Source organism: Lissotriton helveticus, chromosome 4_1 (assembly GCF_964261635.1).
Source record: "Lissotriton helveticus chromosome 4_1, aLisHel1.1, whole genome shotgun sequence".
Classification (NCBI taxonomy): Eukaryota; Metazoa; Chordata; class Amphibia; order Caudata; family Salamandridae; genus Lissotriton; species Lissotriton helveticus.
This window is the reverse complement of record NC_136063.1, coordinates 1504873713-1504893401: the sequence shown is the minus strand read 5'-3', so window position 1 is coordinate 1504893401 and position 19689 is coordinate 1504873713. Positions and strand designations below refer to the sequence as shown.

The 19689-nt window shown below is 44.4% G+C and overlaps 1 protein-coding gene across 1 annotated transcript in view; it reads right to left on the bottom strand.

Annotated features, from left to right (window-relative positions):
• Positions 1 to 19689, bottom strand: part of ABCA13 (ATP binding cassette subfamily A member 13) — a 2470580-nt gene that overhangs the window by 1485604 nt on the left and 965287 nt on the right. Inside the window, exon 29 of the mRNA XM_078686273.1 lies at positions 454 to 649. Coding sequence (XP_078542399.1) covers positions 454 to 649 — 196 coding nt within the window. The remainder of the gene's footprint in view (positions 1 to 453; positions 650 to 19689) is intronic.

Genomic DNA, 19689 nt, shown 5'->3' with positions numbered 1-19689 from the left:
TCATTCCACACGTTCTGATTCCTAATTTCCTAGTTGCTTTGGCTGTCTTTGGAAGCAGGGTGAGTCTACCTATTGTGACTGAACATCCTGCACATGATTTGTATGCTCCTCATGTTATATTAATTACATTTACGAACATCATGCATGATTGTGTTTATATATGAATCAGCAGAGAAAAATAGATTAGTTCTTTAGTGGCTCGTCTCGCTGTCCACAAAATTAATTTCCCCATAAAAGTAGCAGTCATTACTTGAAAAATAAACATTTTTCAAATTGCAAGATGAGACGCAGCCCTGTAATGGTTTCCTATTAGCATTTAGCACACGTGAGCCAGGAGTTCGCCTGAGGTGCTCGCGCTCAGTGCCTATCTCGCTGGAGCAGGTGCGCCGCGGTGCACGCGCACCGGCCACTGTGGCTTAACCCTTCCCTTCCCTCTGGAAGGCCATAACGTACATAATCGTAGTCTTGCCGGCGCCATTGGGACCCAAGAGAGCGGTGATTTGGCCTTTGAAGAAGGAAAGGCTTAGACTGTTCACAGCAATCTTGTTGTCTGCATACTCCTTGGTGACCGACATTAGATCAACCCCAACTTCTAGTCCGGGAGGAGCTCGTTCCAAGCCAGCTGCAGTCGGATCGTGTTTGAGGGAGTCTGTGTGCAAAAACAAGAAGAGAACTCATCAGAATACTGAAGAATTGGAAATGAATGCATGACAGGGGCAACACATTATGCTTACAGCTACATAACATTGCAGGCATGCCTCCCTCCTGGCAAATGAACCCATGGTCTGGTCGCACTGGAACAGGCCCAGGCACCAGGGCCGTTTCTAGGTGTTTTGCCGCCCTAGGCGAGAATTGAAAAATTCTACCCCCTCCCTTTTATTACCATTACTCATCAGCTACAAGTTCGTAATCCTTGCTAAGCATACTCGGTCTTCCATCTGAGGTAGGCAAATAGAGCAATCGTGACACCTGTTATTTGCAGCCTTTGGAAACTGTATACGCATTGTGTAAAGCACTATATGAAAATAACTATTAGTTTTGTTTGCTGGTGGCAAAAGGACGGGGTCGGGGATGGTTGAGTGGGTAGGGGTAGCAGCGTTCTGTGACATCACATGATATAGTCTTCGCTCGATCAAGTGACCAGAAAGAAGAGTGTCAGTCAGTGCGCTAGTGCATGGGATGCCAGGTTGCAGAGCCCCAGGCTCTTTTTGCCTGAACTTGAGGTGCTTTCTAAAGGTCTATCTGTTTGAGCTATGAATTCACCGACTGTAAGATGCAATGGGTAAATAGATTGAGGCTGTAAAATTTTATTTCAATATTCAACTTGGGAAGGAGAAATGTATTCAAGGCGAGCATGAATAATTAATTAATATTATTACTAATAATTCAGGGTGTATATGCATCAGTGAATATTATATTTATTTACACACGATGCCTACTATCAAGTATCCGACAGAAAATATCTTCTGCTCCTTTCAATGAAAGTGGAATTTCACTTTGTTGGTGCTCTTACAAAAATCCTGCCTTCCCATTTTCTTTTCGCCTGCTTAATAGTATGCCAGTAAAAGTATTACCCAACTTTGTCATTGGTTTTGTGTTAAAGTTACTACAATGGAATATACTTTCACGCTGTTATTTTTATAACTCTCACCATAATAAAATACTTGATATTTTTGTTGGAAAATAATTTACAAAAAATATATATTTAATTTCCCTTTTTTTATACTATTTTTACAATAAAAGTAATAGTTTACTTAGTACAGGGGATGTGATAAACATATTTCGATAACGTGTTATTACACTGTTTTTTTAAATGAATTAACAAAACATGTTTGTACACTTTTTGCAATCCTTTGTAATTAATATTATGATAAAAGTAACATAACACGTTATTTAATAATTAATATAGCAATTACCATGTTTTTATGTGTATATATTGCTTCTGATCACTCTGAAGGTGCCTTTACACTGTTGCTCCATCACATTATACGTGGAAATTACACAGTTGGTACTTTTGGGGGCTACCTAGAACAACGCTATAAAAGTTACTTTACTTAAATCATAGCACTTACTTGCTAAAATCATTTGGGAATCAGTAGCATGTTATTAACATTATTAACAGCGCCAAGAAACCAGAAAACACCAATAGCAAGTGCCTGGCTCCTCACTCCTGATCCACTGGTATCATCTTCTTGGCACCCTGAATTACTGACGCTGCGCAGCCCCGTCAGTCCAGAGCCTGATATATGGCACCTCTCCCGGCCACCGACCCACTTTTGCAGCCGGATTTCTGACACATTTGTTTCCCGCGCCTTTTAATAATGAATGCGAATAACTGAGACAAAAGAGGGAACCCGGGCTAGACGCGTGCGCGAGGAGCACGACTGGAAGAAGACCTTTGCCAAGCACTTTGCCGCCCTGGCCTGTCTGAGGGTCCCTGCGCTCTGATAGTGGCATAATTGGTGAGCCCCTTACTGCGCCTCACATATACACTCCCTTGGCAGTGCTGGGGATCCCTGCACCTTGAGAGAGGGGCCTAATGACGGGGAACCCTGCCCTTTTCTGCACCTCACGTAGGGCCGTTTCTAGGTTATTTTGCCACCCTCCCCATTTTGCCGCCCTAGGCGGCCACCTAGTCCTGCCTAATGGTAGAAACGGCCCTGCCAGGCACCAAAATAGCCCCCCCTCCCATTAGTGAATCAAATAGCTAAAGATGTTGCCCACGTTTTCAAATCAGGGCAGTTTTTAACGTATACAGACAAGTTGTGTAGGTGTTTTGCAGGGTAGTGGAGATTGCATGCATTGGTGTGTGCTGCAGACAGTAAAAACCGGCCCACCAAACAATAAAAGAGGCCCACAAACAGCCTAAAAAACTGCCCACAGACTGACCTGACGGACCAGCCCATGAAGCACTGCCTAAATGCCCGATAGGGAAGCCGTACGTGCGTCTGGTAGATCAGTGAACTAATGCATGGACTCCAGGGCTCTGTGTCATAATGACAGGTTCAAATGTCAGCAAGCCTTCTCAGCCTTTCATAGTTCTGAGGTAGTTTTAATGAGTACAATTGAGGCTGAGCATAATAATACTTGGATTGCGATAAAAAAGAGGAATCTATGATAGAATATCGAGGGTAAGAATATCGACAGACAAAATATCGACGCTGGAATATCGAAGGCAAGTATATCGACACCCTATCTACAACATGGTAAGTACAAAAATATTGAAACTAAAATATCGTAATTAAAAATATCGTTTTTTTTGTAAAAAAAAAAGTTAAAATAAGTTAATAATACTTATATATAATTTAAACTTATTTAAAAATATGTTATAATGTTGAAAATGATTAAATAATACATATTTAATATTAAACATTTAATTAAAATTAAACATACAATATTTAATATATACTTAATTAATAATAATATATAAATATTTTTTAATTATTTAAAAAATATTAACAAATACTATAAATTACAAATACATCAACACTCATAAAATAATAACATAAATAATAATAAATATTTATATTTAATAAATAAAAACAATTAAATATACTTTCAATATTATAAAAAATAATTAAATACAACATTATGTAACATATTAAATACATAAATAAATATAAATAATATTGGATAGCGTAAGGGTAAAAATTACTATTCAAACTCCAGAGGGTGCAATATTAGGGAAAGCGTTGGATAGCGTAAGAGTAAAAATTACTATTCCAACTCCAGAGGGTGCAACAGTAGGGAAAACATTGGATAGCGTAGGGGGAAAAATTACTATTCCCACTCCAGAGAGTGCAACAGTAGGGAAAGCGTTGGATAGCGTAGGGAGAAAAATTACTATTCCCACTCCAATGAGTGCAACATTAGGGAAAAGGTTGGATAGCGTAAGGGTAACAATTACTATTCCAACTCCAAAGGGTGCAACAGTAGGGAAAGAGTGGATAGCGTAGGGGGAAAGATTACTATTCCCATACCACAGAGTGCAACAGTAGGGAAAGCGTTGGATAGTGGGTGGGTAAAATTTACTATTCCCACTCCAGTGAGTGCAACAGTAGGGAAATCATTGGATAGCATACGGGTAAAAATTACTATTCCAACTCCAGAGGGTGCAACAGTAGGGAAATCATTGGATAGTGTAGGGCTAAAATTACTATTCCAACTCCAAAGAGTGCAACAGTAGGGAAAGAGTTGGATAGTGTAGGGGGAAAATTACTATTCCCACTCCAGAGAGTGCAACAGTAGGGAAAACGTTGGATAGCGTAGGGGGAAAAATTACTATTCCCATTCAAGTGAGTGCAACAGTAGGGAAAGCGTTGGATAGCGTACAGGTAAAAAATATTATTCCAACTCCAGAGGGTACAACAGTAGGGAAAACATTGGATAGCGTACGGGTAAAAATTACTACTCCAACTCCAGAGGGTGCAACAGTAGGGAAATCGTTGGATAGCGTCAGGGTAAAATTACTATTCCAACTCCAAAGAGTGCAACAGTAGGGAAAGAGTTGGATAGCGGAGGGGGAAAAATTACTATTCCCACTCCAGAGAGTGCAACAGTAGGGAAAGCGTTGGATAGCGGGTGGGTAAAAATGACTATTCCCACTCCAGTGAGTGCAGCAGTAGGGAAAGTGTTGGATAGCGTAGGGTGAAAAATAACTATTCCAACTCCAGAGGGTGCAACAGTAGGGAAAGCTTTGGATAGCATAGGGGGAAACATTACTATTCCAACTCCAAAGGGTGCAACAGTAGTGAAAGCTTTTAATAGCGTAGAATTTTATTTTAAAATACTTATAATTAATGTTTATATTTGCAATAATGTATAATTATTTTTTTTTATACATCAACATCAATAAAAGACTATTAATAATTATTAAAACCAATAACATTAGAAGAATTATTTGACAATAAATTAACAACAAACACCAATAAATAATAATTATTAAATATTACTCACCAAATAATAAATATAAAAAAACTATTTACCATAAAAATATTATATATTTATTACATTTAAATCACAATTAAAAAACATTAAAGAAACAATATACAAATTTAAAAAAAATTAAAAAAATGTTTACCAATTAATTGATGAATTTTTCTACTGATTAAAATATAATTACAAATTACAAATATTAATTGCCAATTAAATAAATTAATTATGTATTCAAATAATTAATTGCCAATTAATAATTAATTAATACATTAATTATCCATAACAAAAATGTATAAATAATTACATATTTACAATTAAATTACTTCCCACCCAATACCCCTATAATCCCACAACATGCTCCGGTACTAAAACATAACATTTAATTTAAATTAACATTAATTACCAATTAAATAATTAATTTATCAATTAAAAATATTAATTGCCAATTAATAAGTAATTACAAAATAAATTATACATAAAACAATATTTAATTACAATTAAATTACTTCCCACCCTATTCCCCTATAAACCCACAACCCGCTCCGGTACTAAAACATAACCTTTAATAAAATTTAACATTAATTACCAATTAAATAATTAATTTACCAATTAAATAATTAATTTATCAATTAAAATAATTAATTGCCAATTAATAATTAAATAAAAAATTATCTATACATAAAAAAATCATTAATTAATTAAAATTAAATTACTTCCCACCCTATTCCCCTATAAACCCACAACCCGCTCCGGTACTAAAACCTATAATTTACTTAAAAATAAATGTATTAATATATAAAAATAATACACATATAATATAAATTTAAATATTTAACAGAAACATATAACACATACATAATAAAAATCATAGAATTAATACAAATATTGATATTAGTGACATCGAAATTAGTTACATCGATATATATGCTCTCGATATTACTAACTTCGATATTACTTACATCGATATAAATAAATTCGATATTACTTACCTTAGGGTCGATATTCTGTCCTACGATATTTTTGACATCGATATTCTGTACCTTCGAAATTTCAAACACGATATTTTGGTAGGTCGAAATTTAAAACTCGATATTTTGACTGTGTACCAAAAAAGAGAATAGGCAACTGAACCCTTTTATTGGAATCAGGAAAAAGAAGGAAACCTTAAGACTAGCACTGAATTGTGAACGCAGGGGATGAACACCATCACTTTATGTAATGTGATTAAAAACGTACATATACAGCTAAGATAATATATATGTTGGTTTCCTTATATCACAAAATAAAACACAAAGCCCTTGCCTATAACTTTTCCCCCAGCATTAGCTTTTACCGCGATTGGTCTGGTTCCTTCAGAGACGTGGATCAGTATGCTCCCAGTTATAATGCAAAGGTATTTTTCTTGTACTTATTTGCTTTCTAATTTTGTGATGAGGAAACAATGGGGCCCTTTCCGATGTCATGAGGACTTGCGTCCACCCGGCACCATCTTGGAAATGGGATCGACCAAGCTCTGGTCGGCGGCCCGACTGCCTCATTAGGATGCGACCAACACTGTTTGGTCTATACATTTCCCTATGGGAGTACGTGTTACAACCATAAACCGGCCATAGTACATGCTTCCATAGGGAAATGGGAGGTGGTGTTAATCCCTGCACCCTGTGGCAGGCACCTCAAGGTGCCTTCCAAGGGGTGCAGGGATTAACAGTGGGGCACCATAGGTGCCCCCTCGGTCACAAACCAGAGGGCGCCAAGGAAAGGGGGCCCTGCTAAGGGCTCCCATACTCGCTCTCCGATAGGCTTTCCATGTCGGAAAGCCTGGCATAGAAAACCTGCCGGAGACCGAGTATCGAAGTCCCAAGCATTGTAATGCGGAGGTCGGAAATTAAGATGCGGACCAATGGTCGGAGCCTCGCCGGGCCGCATCGTAATCGGCCTCATTGACTCAACTTTTAAGTCCATCCATGGTTTAAAATTTCATCAGCATGGTGGCAGGTGCCCTCTTCCATGTGTTGTGCACAAGCTGGGGTGTAGTGTTTGATGCCCTCATTCAGTAGCGGCAACTTGGCACAGCTGATTACAGCTTTCATAGTTTTGCACAGACTTGGAAATGGTGATCTTATCCAGGGATGGCATGGTCCTGCTCCACTCATTTCTAGCCTCTCTACTGCAAGGGGGTTGCACCTCCTTAAGTGATTGGTTGAGTCTTACGGAATAGATGGCAGCAACAATGTTGTGGCTCCAAGGGCCCCAATTCTCTCAAGTCCCTAGGGACTGTCATTCTTTCGCAATGGTCTCCCACTTCCCAGTTCTTCAACATTCAGCTGGTTGCTGCTTCAGAAGGACAATCTCCTTCGGAGTGTCCCTGGTTCTTCTTGTTGTCCTGGTCTTTATCACATATATCAGTAATTTTTCGAGTATGGAAACCACATTAGGTGGCTTGTATGCACGAGGGTGTTTGTCTCCATCTTAAGTGATATAGTCCTGCAACTGGTGATTGTGAGTGCTTTTCCGAGGGTTGTTCGATTATTTTTCATTGTGGTTGGTGGATTATCACCTCCCTGTGAGGGTGGATAATCAACTGTACAAGGCATATATCACTATTAGAGATGGATTAGATCCTGGTCATTAGATTTGAAGGCATAGGACATTTTTATTTGGGAACACCCAAACATACTATTCCTTCCTGCAGTGTATCACCAGGACATGGAAACTGGGCTTGCTGAATACCTCATTCACTAGTTGCCTTCCTTCGTCCAGTTCTGTCTCTGTCAGTGAATGTTTCTTGAACTCTATACCAGGCAGACCTTTTTACCACTGCAGTGGATAATCAACTTCCTATCTGTTGCCCATCTACTTGCCCTCAGGTCTGGAGTTTGGATTCTCTTGCTGTTCCTTGGTTGTTGGGATCTCATCTCTCTTTTCCCACAGATTATCCTTATATCTTGGATGCTGTTGATGGTGTAACAGAAAATAGTTTTTGTCACCTGTTTAATTTCATACAACTTGTATCTGTTTCTGTTGGAAATTGCATTCAGTCCCGCTTAGATGCTGCCAGTTCTGCCATATCCACTTCTCCTCTCTCATCTCCCAGTACAAATGCTTCAGCTTCTTCCCCTAAGTGTTTGGGGTTTGAGCTAGTTGGACTCCAGCATGTAGGGTGTACTCGCAAGGTTGGTCTTTCATGCCACCGGAATGGTTAACCCTCCTGCTTGGAGTCATAGATGGAGCTCTGGGCTCAGATGGCAACCAAACCATGCTTCCTGGGGCATGCATCCTTGAGTTAGTGACATTTTGAAGGTCCTTCAATTTCTGAGGGACAGTTTTCTCCTGTTAATGACCATTTCTACTATGCAAGTTGAGTCGGTGGCAATTCAAACTTTTCTCGACAGTGGGTCTGATTTATCTGCATTTGTATCTTTTGGCTTCATGCATTTTCCACACTTTTTACAATGCTCAGCTAATGATGGAGTCCTCTATTCCAGCGTGGTAGCTGCCTTGCATTTTGTAGACTCTGCAGGTTGCTCCATTAGATCTCTGTCTCCATCCTTACGGAGCTTCTGTCTGCTAAATAATCTCTTTCTTCAATGCATGCCAAACACTGGGTTCTACAAGCCCATTAATTTTAACTACTTTACCCACTTAGTACAAAATTCATAAGTACCTAGACAAACCTGTATGTCCCCATGAGTTGCACACCCATGCTGTTATCAATCCCTAAATGTCATAAGACGTTCTGCTAATTGTACCAATGACTGCACCTCCACTCCCAATTACTTACCAATAATCTTACAATGAGTGCCAAGGAGTACCAGCATCGCACAACCCCAACAAGAACAGCAGGGAAGCTAAATGAAGTGAAACACCGTGAGAGACTATAACATATGCAAATAAGTGGCACAGAGCAACCAAACTATCAGCAACAAAAGGGGCAGGACATGTCCGCCCAACAACCACCATAAAATGGTTTACTGAGGTATCAGGGAGAGTCAATGTCACAACACAACAAATGAATGACCAGCCCACCTTGCACACTTCAACTGTGCAATGGGTGGGCCGACACTTGAAAGGACTAGAAAGAAGGATCTCAGAAGAGGAGTAGGTGTTTGAAATAAATAGTTTGAGCTAATGGTTTAAGGTGCTCATAGAAGGTTTACTATAGGAAAGTGCCCCTTTTTGACATGGTCCCCCCACTTTTTGCCTGGTATCTGATGCGTTCTGACAAAAGTTCCAGATCTCTTTCCCAAAAACTGTACAATAATTTACCCCAAAGCATTTTCTTTTTCAACCTAGTTTTTGCTGACTCTCTCCACATGACCTTAGGAATCTGGGCACCTTTCCCCTGTAGTTCAGAGAGAAGGTGTGTGCGCCTGCCTGGCCTGCATTCGGCAGGGGGTAGGTACACAATGGGTTTGGGTATCATACATCCATGCGCCCCGTAAACAGGTACACCACATACCAGGGGCAGGTATGGCACTGGCAAGTAGTGGGACGTAGAACTGAGGGTGCCACCCACCGGATAACCTGTCAACCATGTATAAGGCCTGCCATTGCAGGCCTGTGGGGCGCCACTGTGCCCCTGCCTAGGTTGGCATCAATTAAGCATCAGCCAACCCGGAGTGAGTCATCCCATACCCTGAGGGCACTGCCCCAGGGCAGAGCTGATGGGCACAGGGGAAGGGGTAGTCTGAAGGTCGGGTCGGCACACATGGATGTACCCTGCTCAGGTAGTGAGGAACCCCCCATGTGGGGCTACCCCTGCCTTGGAGTTCTGCTTTTCCCAGGAGCTACTCCTGGGGTGTTGCTGATTCTCTTGGCCTCAGGGTTCGAAGCACGTCCTAACTGTTTAGGAGCGTGGAAGTGCATGCGCCTTCCTTTTCAGGCTAGGAAGATGCACTGATATGGGTTCTGAAACATGGGCAGATCTGCCTACGAATACCTGGAAGTGTGCACTAGTTGTGGGGTGTAAACTATGCACCCAGTCTGCCATACAGGCCTGGTTGTGTGCACCAACCTTTATGCTGTTTCGAATTCATGTCCAGCTGCCGTTGCAGGCTTTAAGATGTGTCATGCCATCATGGGCTGGTGGGTGCATACCTGCATCCCCGGTGTTCTACCACTAGGGTCAGGCCTGCCGTGGTATGCCTGTGTCCGTGCGCTGGGACCCATGGTGCCAGTGGCAAGGTGCCTGGTCCGCTATAACAGGCAAGATGTGTGCAATTGCACCCGTAAGGGAGTCAACCCATGATCAGCTGGCCAAGGCAGGGAGGTGAGCGTGGGCTTGCACCTAAGGTGCTAGGGCCTGAGTAATCCCATGTATCCGGCTTGTCTTCTCAGAACGGTTTGTGTGCACAGGCATCTATTGTGAATAAACTCAGGAGCAGCCTTGCATTGCAGACTCCTCTATGAGTGCACCTGCACTTATGGTGCAGGCGATTGTGTGTGCAGCCTGCCATCACAAGCCTGTGCATGTGCACTGACACCCGTTTTTGTAAACACGTGTCCGATATGCCGCTGCAGACTCAGGTGGGTGCACTTGCACCAATGGTGCTGGGGACTATGTGTCGAGCCTGCTATCACAAGTCTGTGTGCGCACTAGCGCACGTGCGCCCAGGTAGTGAGGAATACCTGTGTGTGTTTTCACTACCTATGAGGCTTGCTCTTCCCATAGGTTAACATTGGTAAGTGATTGACATTACGTCCGGCTGCAATAGTGAGTTGCAGTGCGTCAGCCTCATGAAGTTTCCTATCAACGGATTCACAATGCCAAACCCTTTCCAGTGGTAAATGGGATTTTGACATGACCTGCTTAGAAATGCCACTTATAGATTATGGATATTTCTATGCTTTAAGAGTCTTGTGTGTCATGGTGCTTGGCTCCGATGGACCACAGAGGTCGGGGTAGCACATCTGTGCATTCCCCAGCGACAGTCATAATCCATGGGCATACTAGAATGACAGACCTCTGCCATTTGAGGGCCTGATGTGATAGTTTGGAGAGAGATGTTTTAACACTTAAGGGCCAGATCATGGCCCCACTATAGATTACAGTCTGCATTACCATGCCCCATGGCAGGCAGGCCTACAATTTAGGGGTGACATCTGTGGTTCAAAGGGAAACCCCTTAAACCACCCCTAACTTCAAAGACACACAACAGTATAACTACTGGTATCATCCTTAAGCAAGAGGTGAGATACCCTTGTGAGGACATGGGACTGTATAATCCAGACTGCATGGTGCACACTGTCAGAAGACTGTGTTGTGCAATTGGAGGATTATTGCCCTTGCAGGGGACCATATGCCCCTTCTGAATACTGGCTGGCCTGGGCTGAAGACCTTCTGAAGTGTGGTACCCTGAAGTGTGCTCTCCAAGGGCCCGTCGGTGGGCCTCCTGTTCTCCCGGAGATCTCAGGGACATCAAAGATCTCCTGCAAGGGACCTACATCATCTACCTGTGATATCTGGAGAGTGGTACCCTTTCAAGTGCCCACATTGGCTACTGAATCCCAATGGGTAGCGCGGTGTGAGCGGGGAACTTAGACTTGTCCCTGGTGACCGGATTCTCTAGCACAGAGCACTGTTCCCAATAAGGTGCGTGCACGCACCATCATCACCCGAAGCGCACAGTGCCCTGGATTTAGTGCGCACACTGCATCCCTGGAAGACCGTTCGCTCCGCCGCTTTTAAAACTCGAACTGTGCGAAATACGGGGATTTCCTGGTTGCGGGAGGCCAGAAGAGACAATGGTGACAGGAGGGAGTGGCAGGTAAGTGTCTCCCTTACCACGTGTGGGGTTAGGGAGGGCTGGCATTCACTTGCTGCATTCATTTTTCTAATAGTGCGCAGCTGTGGGGCTGATGTAGGCCTTTGAGATAGCATTCATGTTAATTGCAGTGCCATTGTGCGCTGCAATTAACATGAATACTATTTCAAAGGTCCACATCAGCCCCACAGCCGCGCAATATTAGGAAAATCAATGCAGGAAATCTAAACCAAGACGTATGCTTTCAGGATGCTAAAAACACACGTCGTGTTGGTTGACTTTCTGCATTTCGTTTCTTAGGAGTGCACTGTTGCAGGGCTGATTTGGGCCTTTGAGATATTATTCATGTTAATTGCAGCGCCATTGTGCACTGCAATTAACATGAATACTATCTCAAAGGCCCACATCAGCCCCACAGCTGCGCACTATTAGGAAAATTAATGCAGCAAGCATACTTGTTTTATTGTGCCCTCTTTCCTGTGTCTCCTTTTTATGGTGATTTATTTTTGTAATTCTTTGAATATTCTGTGCCCCACCCTTTCCAATGATAGGCCAAAGCTCTCCTGCCCTGCATGGATTAATTATGGCACCAGCTATCACTGTGTCATTACCCTGCAGTGACCAGCTATCACCCATCGCAAGGAGATAACAAAAGACGAGAGTGAGACCATTATTGGCGCTAGACTCTTGTTGCTTATTGTCATATGTTTGAAATAGAGATACGTTGAGGCCTTCCATATTTGAGGAGGCAAAGGCACGAGCCATTTGTACCATTTTCCAAAAGGTAAAGGATATTTATATCAGAACCGTTTGGTCTTCTACGTTTCAATCCCAAACCAAAGAAAAAAAGAAAACGCTGGACAGTTTTTATTGAAATGAACTAGTTGTAAAGCGGATGCTGTCTTTATTAGCTTTGCAGGCAGAATGTGCTTCAATATATTCATCTAATTTTAAAAAACATATATGTTAATTTTTTAAGAACAAATAAAATGTGCCTTGAAAATACTATCACATATTTGTCCTGCAATATAAAACATGGGTAAATACAAACATTACTTGTAGTTAAGATTGGGAGCTATAAAATCCTCTATGTGAACTGTTTTCTGCTTGCCCTAAACCTGTGCAGCTGGTGGTTTGGATCGTGGCATGTGCCAACTGCTATACTTTCATAAAGGGGTTGAATGCTGAGGCCAGAACTCATACCTCAAAGTTCTAACCTGAAACTCAATTAGAGGCCTAGCAGAAGGCAACAGACTGTGTTGCTAGTGCTTATTTTGAGTCAGTGGTTGCAGGAGAAGTCTAGGGTTTGAAACGTACTGGAGTGGTTAGGGTTGTCTTTACTATTACTATTTACTACTAAAAATATAACTCTTTAACTTATACCATGCAGTTTGCAAGCAGCTCTTTGACACTTCATACACATTTTTGTAACAGCCATATTAGCCCTCTATACTACTTTATAATGAGTCAAAACTGCAACTAGACAAACAACTCTCTCCAGCAGAAATATTAATCACGGGAAACCTCTTTTACCTCGCAGTCTCAACAACGACCAGCCTTTGGAAAGCATTCACAACCCCGACTGCGACTTTACCACAAGTTACTGTAACCCAGAAATTTTTACGACGACTTGCTGTAGGGGGCTCATATTTGGACTGGTGACAAACTATCTCTGACTGAAAAGCCAAACATTACTCCGTAGCTTGCACATCAAATTGTAAATATGTTATGTAATTGTGTCTACATGTGATCTTGTATAGGTTTCCAACATTCCCCACCCTATGAACAGTGCTTGAGGTGAGGCTCTTTAGTAAAATCTTATTATGATACCACCATTGGAGTCCTGTGCCTTTCTAAACCCAAAATGTACTTGCCTGTGTCACCAATTCATGCCATTGCATGTATATCTAAATTGAAAACCTGCCTTAAGACACTTCATGTGGCGCTAAAAGTGTGGAAATGCACTCTCTTTTCACTTTTTTAAGCAAAAGTTTGGAGTGATATTTGGCGCTGCACCCACACACGCGGTCTGGTTTCCGGCGCACATAGCCTTAGTTGCAGCACACAGAGACCTTATACTGTCGCACACAGAGGAAACAAATTAGAGGGAACCTTGGCACCGAGCCCCAGAAATCTTGCCCACATCTAAGGCATGTGGTTCCAGTACCCAGGGCCAGCTTTAGTGCTGGTGGTGCCCCGTGCGACAATCAATTTTGGTGCCCCCACACTCTGCGTCCGCCACCTCAAATTGTCTCACTACCACCAGGCAAAGTACCACTCATTTCTCCAATCATAAGTTATTGCTAAACACTGCACCCCGACGCCGAGGTAAGCAGCTGCGGTCGGCAGTAGGAGTTCCTGCAGGGCGGTGACGTGTGGACGGGGAGGGAAGGGGCAGGGTGGGGGTAGTAATGTATGGATTACGGAGTTTAAGAGGTAAGTAAACATATAAATAAATAAAACGAATTTTGTTGCGCACGCTGCATCGCATTTGGTGATGCACTGCATGCAACGAAATTCGTTTTATTTAGTTATATGTTTACTTACCTGTTAAACTCCGTAATCCATACATTACTACCCCCACCCCGCCCCTACCCCTCCCCACGTCACCGTCCTGCAGTACTCCAACTCCCGACCGCGGCTGGATGTAAGCAACCATCCACAGGACAGTGCCTAGTGGGGCAGAACTGGTTGCACTGCCCCCTAAGGTCCTGCGTGCACAATTTATTGCCACATTGACTTGGCATTTAAAAATCCTTTCCAAGCCTTCAACTCACCTTTTACTACATTTAGGTCACCCCTAAGGTACACCATAGGTAGCTCTTTGTGCAGGGCGCTGTGCAAGTAAAAGTAGGAGAAGTGCTTTTGTTGTGTGGCATGGCCAGGTAGTGACAAACAACATATTTTGTTTCTCATCACTGTGAGGCCTACTCCTCTCATAGGCTAGCATTGGGAATTCCCATATATCTGTTTAAGTGATAATTCTGGAGCTGATCGCTTCATCGTGGACTGTGTGAAGCGCGTCCTCGCGCTTCCCCGGCTCTGTGGGGCGCCGTCACTTGAGGAGGGGCTGCGCTCGCGGTTCCCTTCTCATTAGTGTGGCGCGCTGAGGCAGATCACATCCCTGCCTCACCAACCCTCGCCTGACACAGGCTTCGGTGATCGCTACCGCGTTGGTGCGCGACGGCATCTTGTGGCGGGATTCAGGTACTGCACCTCTATTTTGGCCACTATATTGCCTGGGCACCGGCGAGGGGGCTACTTTTGTGGATTTTATCATCGTTTGACCAGTCAAATCCCTCCATTCAGGAGGCAGAAGAGGTATGCTGCACCCAACCCTTGCCGCCGGCGGTTGGTCGCGTGCTTTCTCAGGCCCTGGACACGGTACTGGCGCCCCTGAGGGAGAGAGTGGACGCCCTCGCCCAAAGCATCCCCGGGGTGTTTGGTAACGCAGTGCCTGTTGACCGCGGACCCAAAGGCGTGCAGGGTGGAGGGAAGAAGTCAGCTAAGCGTCACGCGGGGCACCTGGAGGAGTTTGAGCGCTTGAGGGACTCCTTCCGCAAGAGTGCGCGGACGCTCAAGCATGTACCCTGCCGGGAGGGTTTCTACCCCGGAGAAGATGGCGACGAGGTCGCCCCGGAGACGGACCAGGAGGATGGTTTCCCCGTGGAGGGAGAGGGTGTCACCGACGATGAGGTCTCCTCGGAGGATGAAGATGAGTACACGGGTCGGCCCTGGCGCCCGGCGTCTCACTCATCAGGGTACCAGAAGGGGGATGACAAGACCTCTGATATGTTTGATCCGACAAGAATTTACCACCCTAGATCGTCGGAATGGATCCCTGACCCCAAAGTAGAGGCGTATGTTGCGGGTAAGGTGCGTCAACCCCTGGAGAAGGAGGTTAGGACCCGCATGCGGGGTGAGTGCCCTCGTCTGAAATTAGAGGGCAGATTGGCGGTCACCCCAGACATTGATGAGCAGCTCTGTGTGTTCTTCGCTAAGTTCATGAAGGACCCTAAGAAGGGCATAGATCGCTCCTGGCGCAACTGCCAGGATAAGCTCCTGGACGCCGTGGGCCCCATGACCCAGATCATCCAGTTAGCCGTGAGGGCCAAGGAGTCGGGGACGGCGATGTCCACGGAGGTCCTGGCAGGTTGGGCACAGCGAGCCCTATGCTCTACAAGGCCCTTCAGCGTCTGAAGGCGCAGCACCTCAGGAAAAGACTCACGTACTCCGAACTCATCTCACTCACGGAGGAGACAAGAACGGAGCTGCGCTGGTGGATAGAACACATGAGTGCGTGGAACGGGAGAGCGATCTTCGGATCCAGCACGGACCTGATCATAGAATCGGATGCCAGCCGATTGGGCTGGGGAGCGGGTTGCGGCGACATCACGATGGGGGGCCGCTGGTTGGAGGAGGAGCTTCAGATTCACATCAATTGCCTGGAACTCCTGGCGGGCTCCTTCGCGGTGAAGTACCTAACTCAGGACCGGGTGTCGTGTTGCATCCTGTTACGCATGGACAATGTGTCAGCGGTGAAATATATCAATCGCCTGGGCGGGCCTCGATCTCGGGCCTTGGCAGACCTGCCGAAGGACTTCTGGCATTATTGCCTGGAGAAACGAATATCGGTGTCGGCGGAGTATCTCCCGGGCACACAGAACTCGATTGCAGACTGGCATTCCAGGAACTTCCACGATTTCAGCGACTGGCGACTGCACCGCTCGGTTTTCCTGGCTTTGATGGACATGTGGGGGCCGTGCTCAGTGGATATGTTCGCATCTCGGCTCAACCGTCAACTCCCGAGGTTCGTGAGCTGGAGGCCGGACCCGGAGGCGGAGGCGGTCGATGCGTTCTTGCAGGACTGGGCACTAGAGCAGGCTTACGCGTTCCCCCCTTTTCTCATGATTGCGCAAGTTCGCCGACAACAAGCGTCCCTGATCCTGGTGACCCCCTTCTGGAGGGCCCAGGCATGGTTTCCCCCACTGCTGGAACTGTCGTGGGACTGTCCGCTTTGACTGCCCTTGTTCCCTTCGTTGCTCTCGGGCCCTCTGGGGGAGCCTCACCCGCTGGTGCTTCAGGGGACCTTGCACCTCAAGGCATGGAGGATTTCAGAGGACGTTGGCAGGACGGAAGCCTTTCGGCGGACGCTGAGGACCTCATCCATAGAGCCTGGGCTCCAGGAACTGTCAAGTGGTACCGCTCGGCTTGGCAACGGTGGCGTCGTTGGTGTCTGGAAGGCACACCGATCCCGTGGGGGCGGACGTTAGCCACATCTTGAATTTTCTGGCCGAGTTGGCTCTGTCTGGGTTAGCCTATCGGTCTCTTAATTCTTTCAGGTTCGCCATTTCGGCGGGACATGCCCACATTGATGGTAAACCAGCGGGAGAGCACCCTTGGGTTTGCAAGCTTATGAAAGGTGCCAGACTTTCTAAGCCCCCGGAACCCAGGTATAAAAATCTCTGGGATGTCAACATCATGCTGCGTTTCCTCTGCTCTTGGCGGGATAATCAGTATCTTAACAGAAAGGAATTATCGGCTAAGCTGGCGATTCTGCTATGTCTGATTTTGTGCAAGCGCGTCTCGGACATGATGGCGATAGATATCACGGCACGTATGTTCACTCCGGATGGAGTCACTTTCACGGTGGCTAGGAGGACCAAGACTAATATCAGGTCGGTATCATACCCTATGTTTCCGGACCAACCCAAGCTATGTGTGGTGCGATGCCTCAGGATGTATGAGGACATGACAGCGGAATATCGTCCTCCTGGAGAGCGTCAGCTTCTTATTGCTCTGCAAAAGCCGTTTAAGGCGGTTTCTGCTCCAGCCATCGCTAGGTGGGTCCGTTGGATCATGACCGAGGCGGGGGTGGATGTCACCAGATTTGGAGCTCACTCCACGAGAGGAGCAATCGCTTCTAAGGCCGTGCAGGTGGGCGGTCGGCTGGAGGATATCATGGCTGCGGCGGATTGGTCCTCCGAGTCCACGTTCAAGAAGTTTTACTTCAAACCCATCTATGGTGCGGCAGAACTGGTGGTAGATGGGCTTTAAAACTGCATAATCCTCGCCTCCGTCCTGACATAGAATGAAAAATTTCCTAGCTAACGTAACGGAAAGTTTCAATTCTATTAAGGACTAGGAGGCGAGGATTATCCCGCCCGAGACTTGCTGGTCTCGACCCACCCGTAAAGCTTCGTACTTCGGTAAGTAGCAACTTATACTTGGTTGCAATGTTTTATGCTGCTTCATTGAGTTAAAGTTGAATTCAAGTGTGAATATTAACGTGTACTAAGTTTCCTAGACATGTTTTACTGATATTGTGTTTTCACTGATATTGTGTTTTTCATGGCAATGCCATATACTGCCTTTATTTGCTTCCTTCATGGAAGAAGAACAGGATAACGGTTTGTCTTGTGTTGGTTTAGGACAAGACCAGAAGATTGGATGAACTTTCCTGTGGTTTTTCCTCACAGAGAAGAAGAGGTAGCGGAAGGGACGTCACGGCCAGTTATACGGCGGACACCATCATCATTGGCTGGCGGTTACTATGGACACTTTTCCCCATGTGCTCATGGGAGCTGTAGTTCCAGTATTATGTTGTGATTGGTTTTCCTTTAAATGTGCTATTATAATAAAGAGAAGAAAGGACATAATCCTCGCCTCCTAGTCCTTAATAGAATTGAAACTTTCCGTTACGTTAGCTAGGAAATTTTTCATTTTGGCAAAAGGAAATCAGCGTATAAATAGACCCCCCCGGGATTGGTGATGTTTCAGTCGTGAATATGCGACGCTTGGTGCATGACGCTGATGGAATCGAAGAAAGGATGATACCGGTAAGTATGTGGAAGCTCTGTAAAAAGACTGGTACATTAGCGCGGGAGATTTAAATTGTGCCATAGGGTTGTAATATGATGGATAGAAGAAATTTTGGTCATTTACTGTGTAGTAAAGTACAACACCTTTATCCACCAGGGAGTATAATAGAGATTGAGAATGTTTGGATAATGCTCCATAGCAGAGAAATCAGGGATATATCGGTGTGAAGGCCATTTGAGTAATACTGTAGATCCTTAGGAAAGAAGTTTTGGGATTGGGGGGAGAAAAATAATAATTTGTCTTACCATCCTCTTTCAGTGTATTAATGAATGACATATGGCTTGCAAACCGTTTGAACTTGGAGAAAACTAAAATATAGTGAAGTGGACATCGAATAAGAAAGGAATATCAGATACAATTTATAGGTATTCATGAGTATGAAAAGGTTATGGTATAGAAAGTGAAAACTCGGCCATCAAATCGAGTGTAAAGTGAAACAAGTTTCTGTTGCTTTCCATGCATAGGCCAAAAAAAGATTTCACCGAAGGGATTGTGAGAGTCAGTGACACGGGCCAAAGGAAGACAGGATCTAAAGACGTTGCTTGCCCCATTCGAAGGGTTTTAAGGTTGAAAGTTTCCTGGAAAAAAAAGGTTATTATGTTAAGTCCACTTAATAAGAAATAGGTCGTAGAATGTTTTTTTTCTCTATCCCGCAGTAAATATTTGTAAAGAACCGGGGTTTTCCGTGCTCAGATTAAGTGGATGTTTCTTCGCTTCCCCCGACAGAAGACCTAAGGTAATAGTGGTGAGAATACGGGTGACTGGAGACAGTAGTGAGAATACGGGGGACTAGAGATAGAACCCACCTTATTTTTGAGAACAAGTGATTGAATTTCCTTTTTCACCCTACAGGTAACAAATTCTGGGGGTATTGCACAACTACAAACTGGCGCCTCTCCAAAAAAAACTTTTAGAGTGTCAAAAAACGTAAAATATTGAAAATTCTTTTCTGAGTAAGTTTTGATACACATATGTCCCTAGATATCCAATGAAATGCAACATATGCGATAATGATTGATAAGTAAAGAAAGATCTTTGAGATGATTGTTAGAGCATCTAGATAGATATTCTAAGGAGCAGAATGAATTGTTTCTTTGCCTTGAGTAGG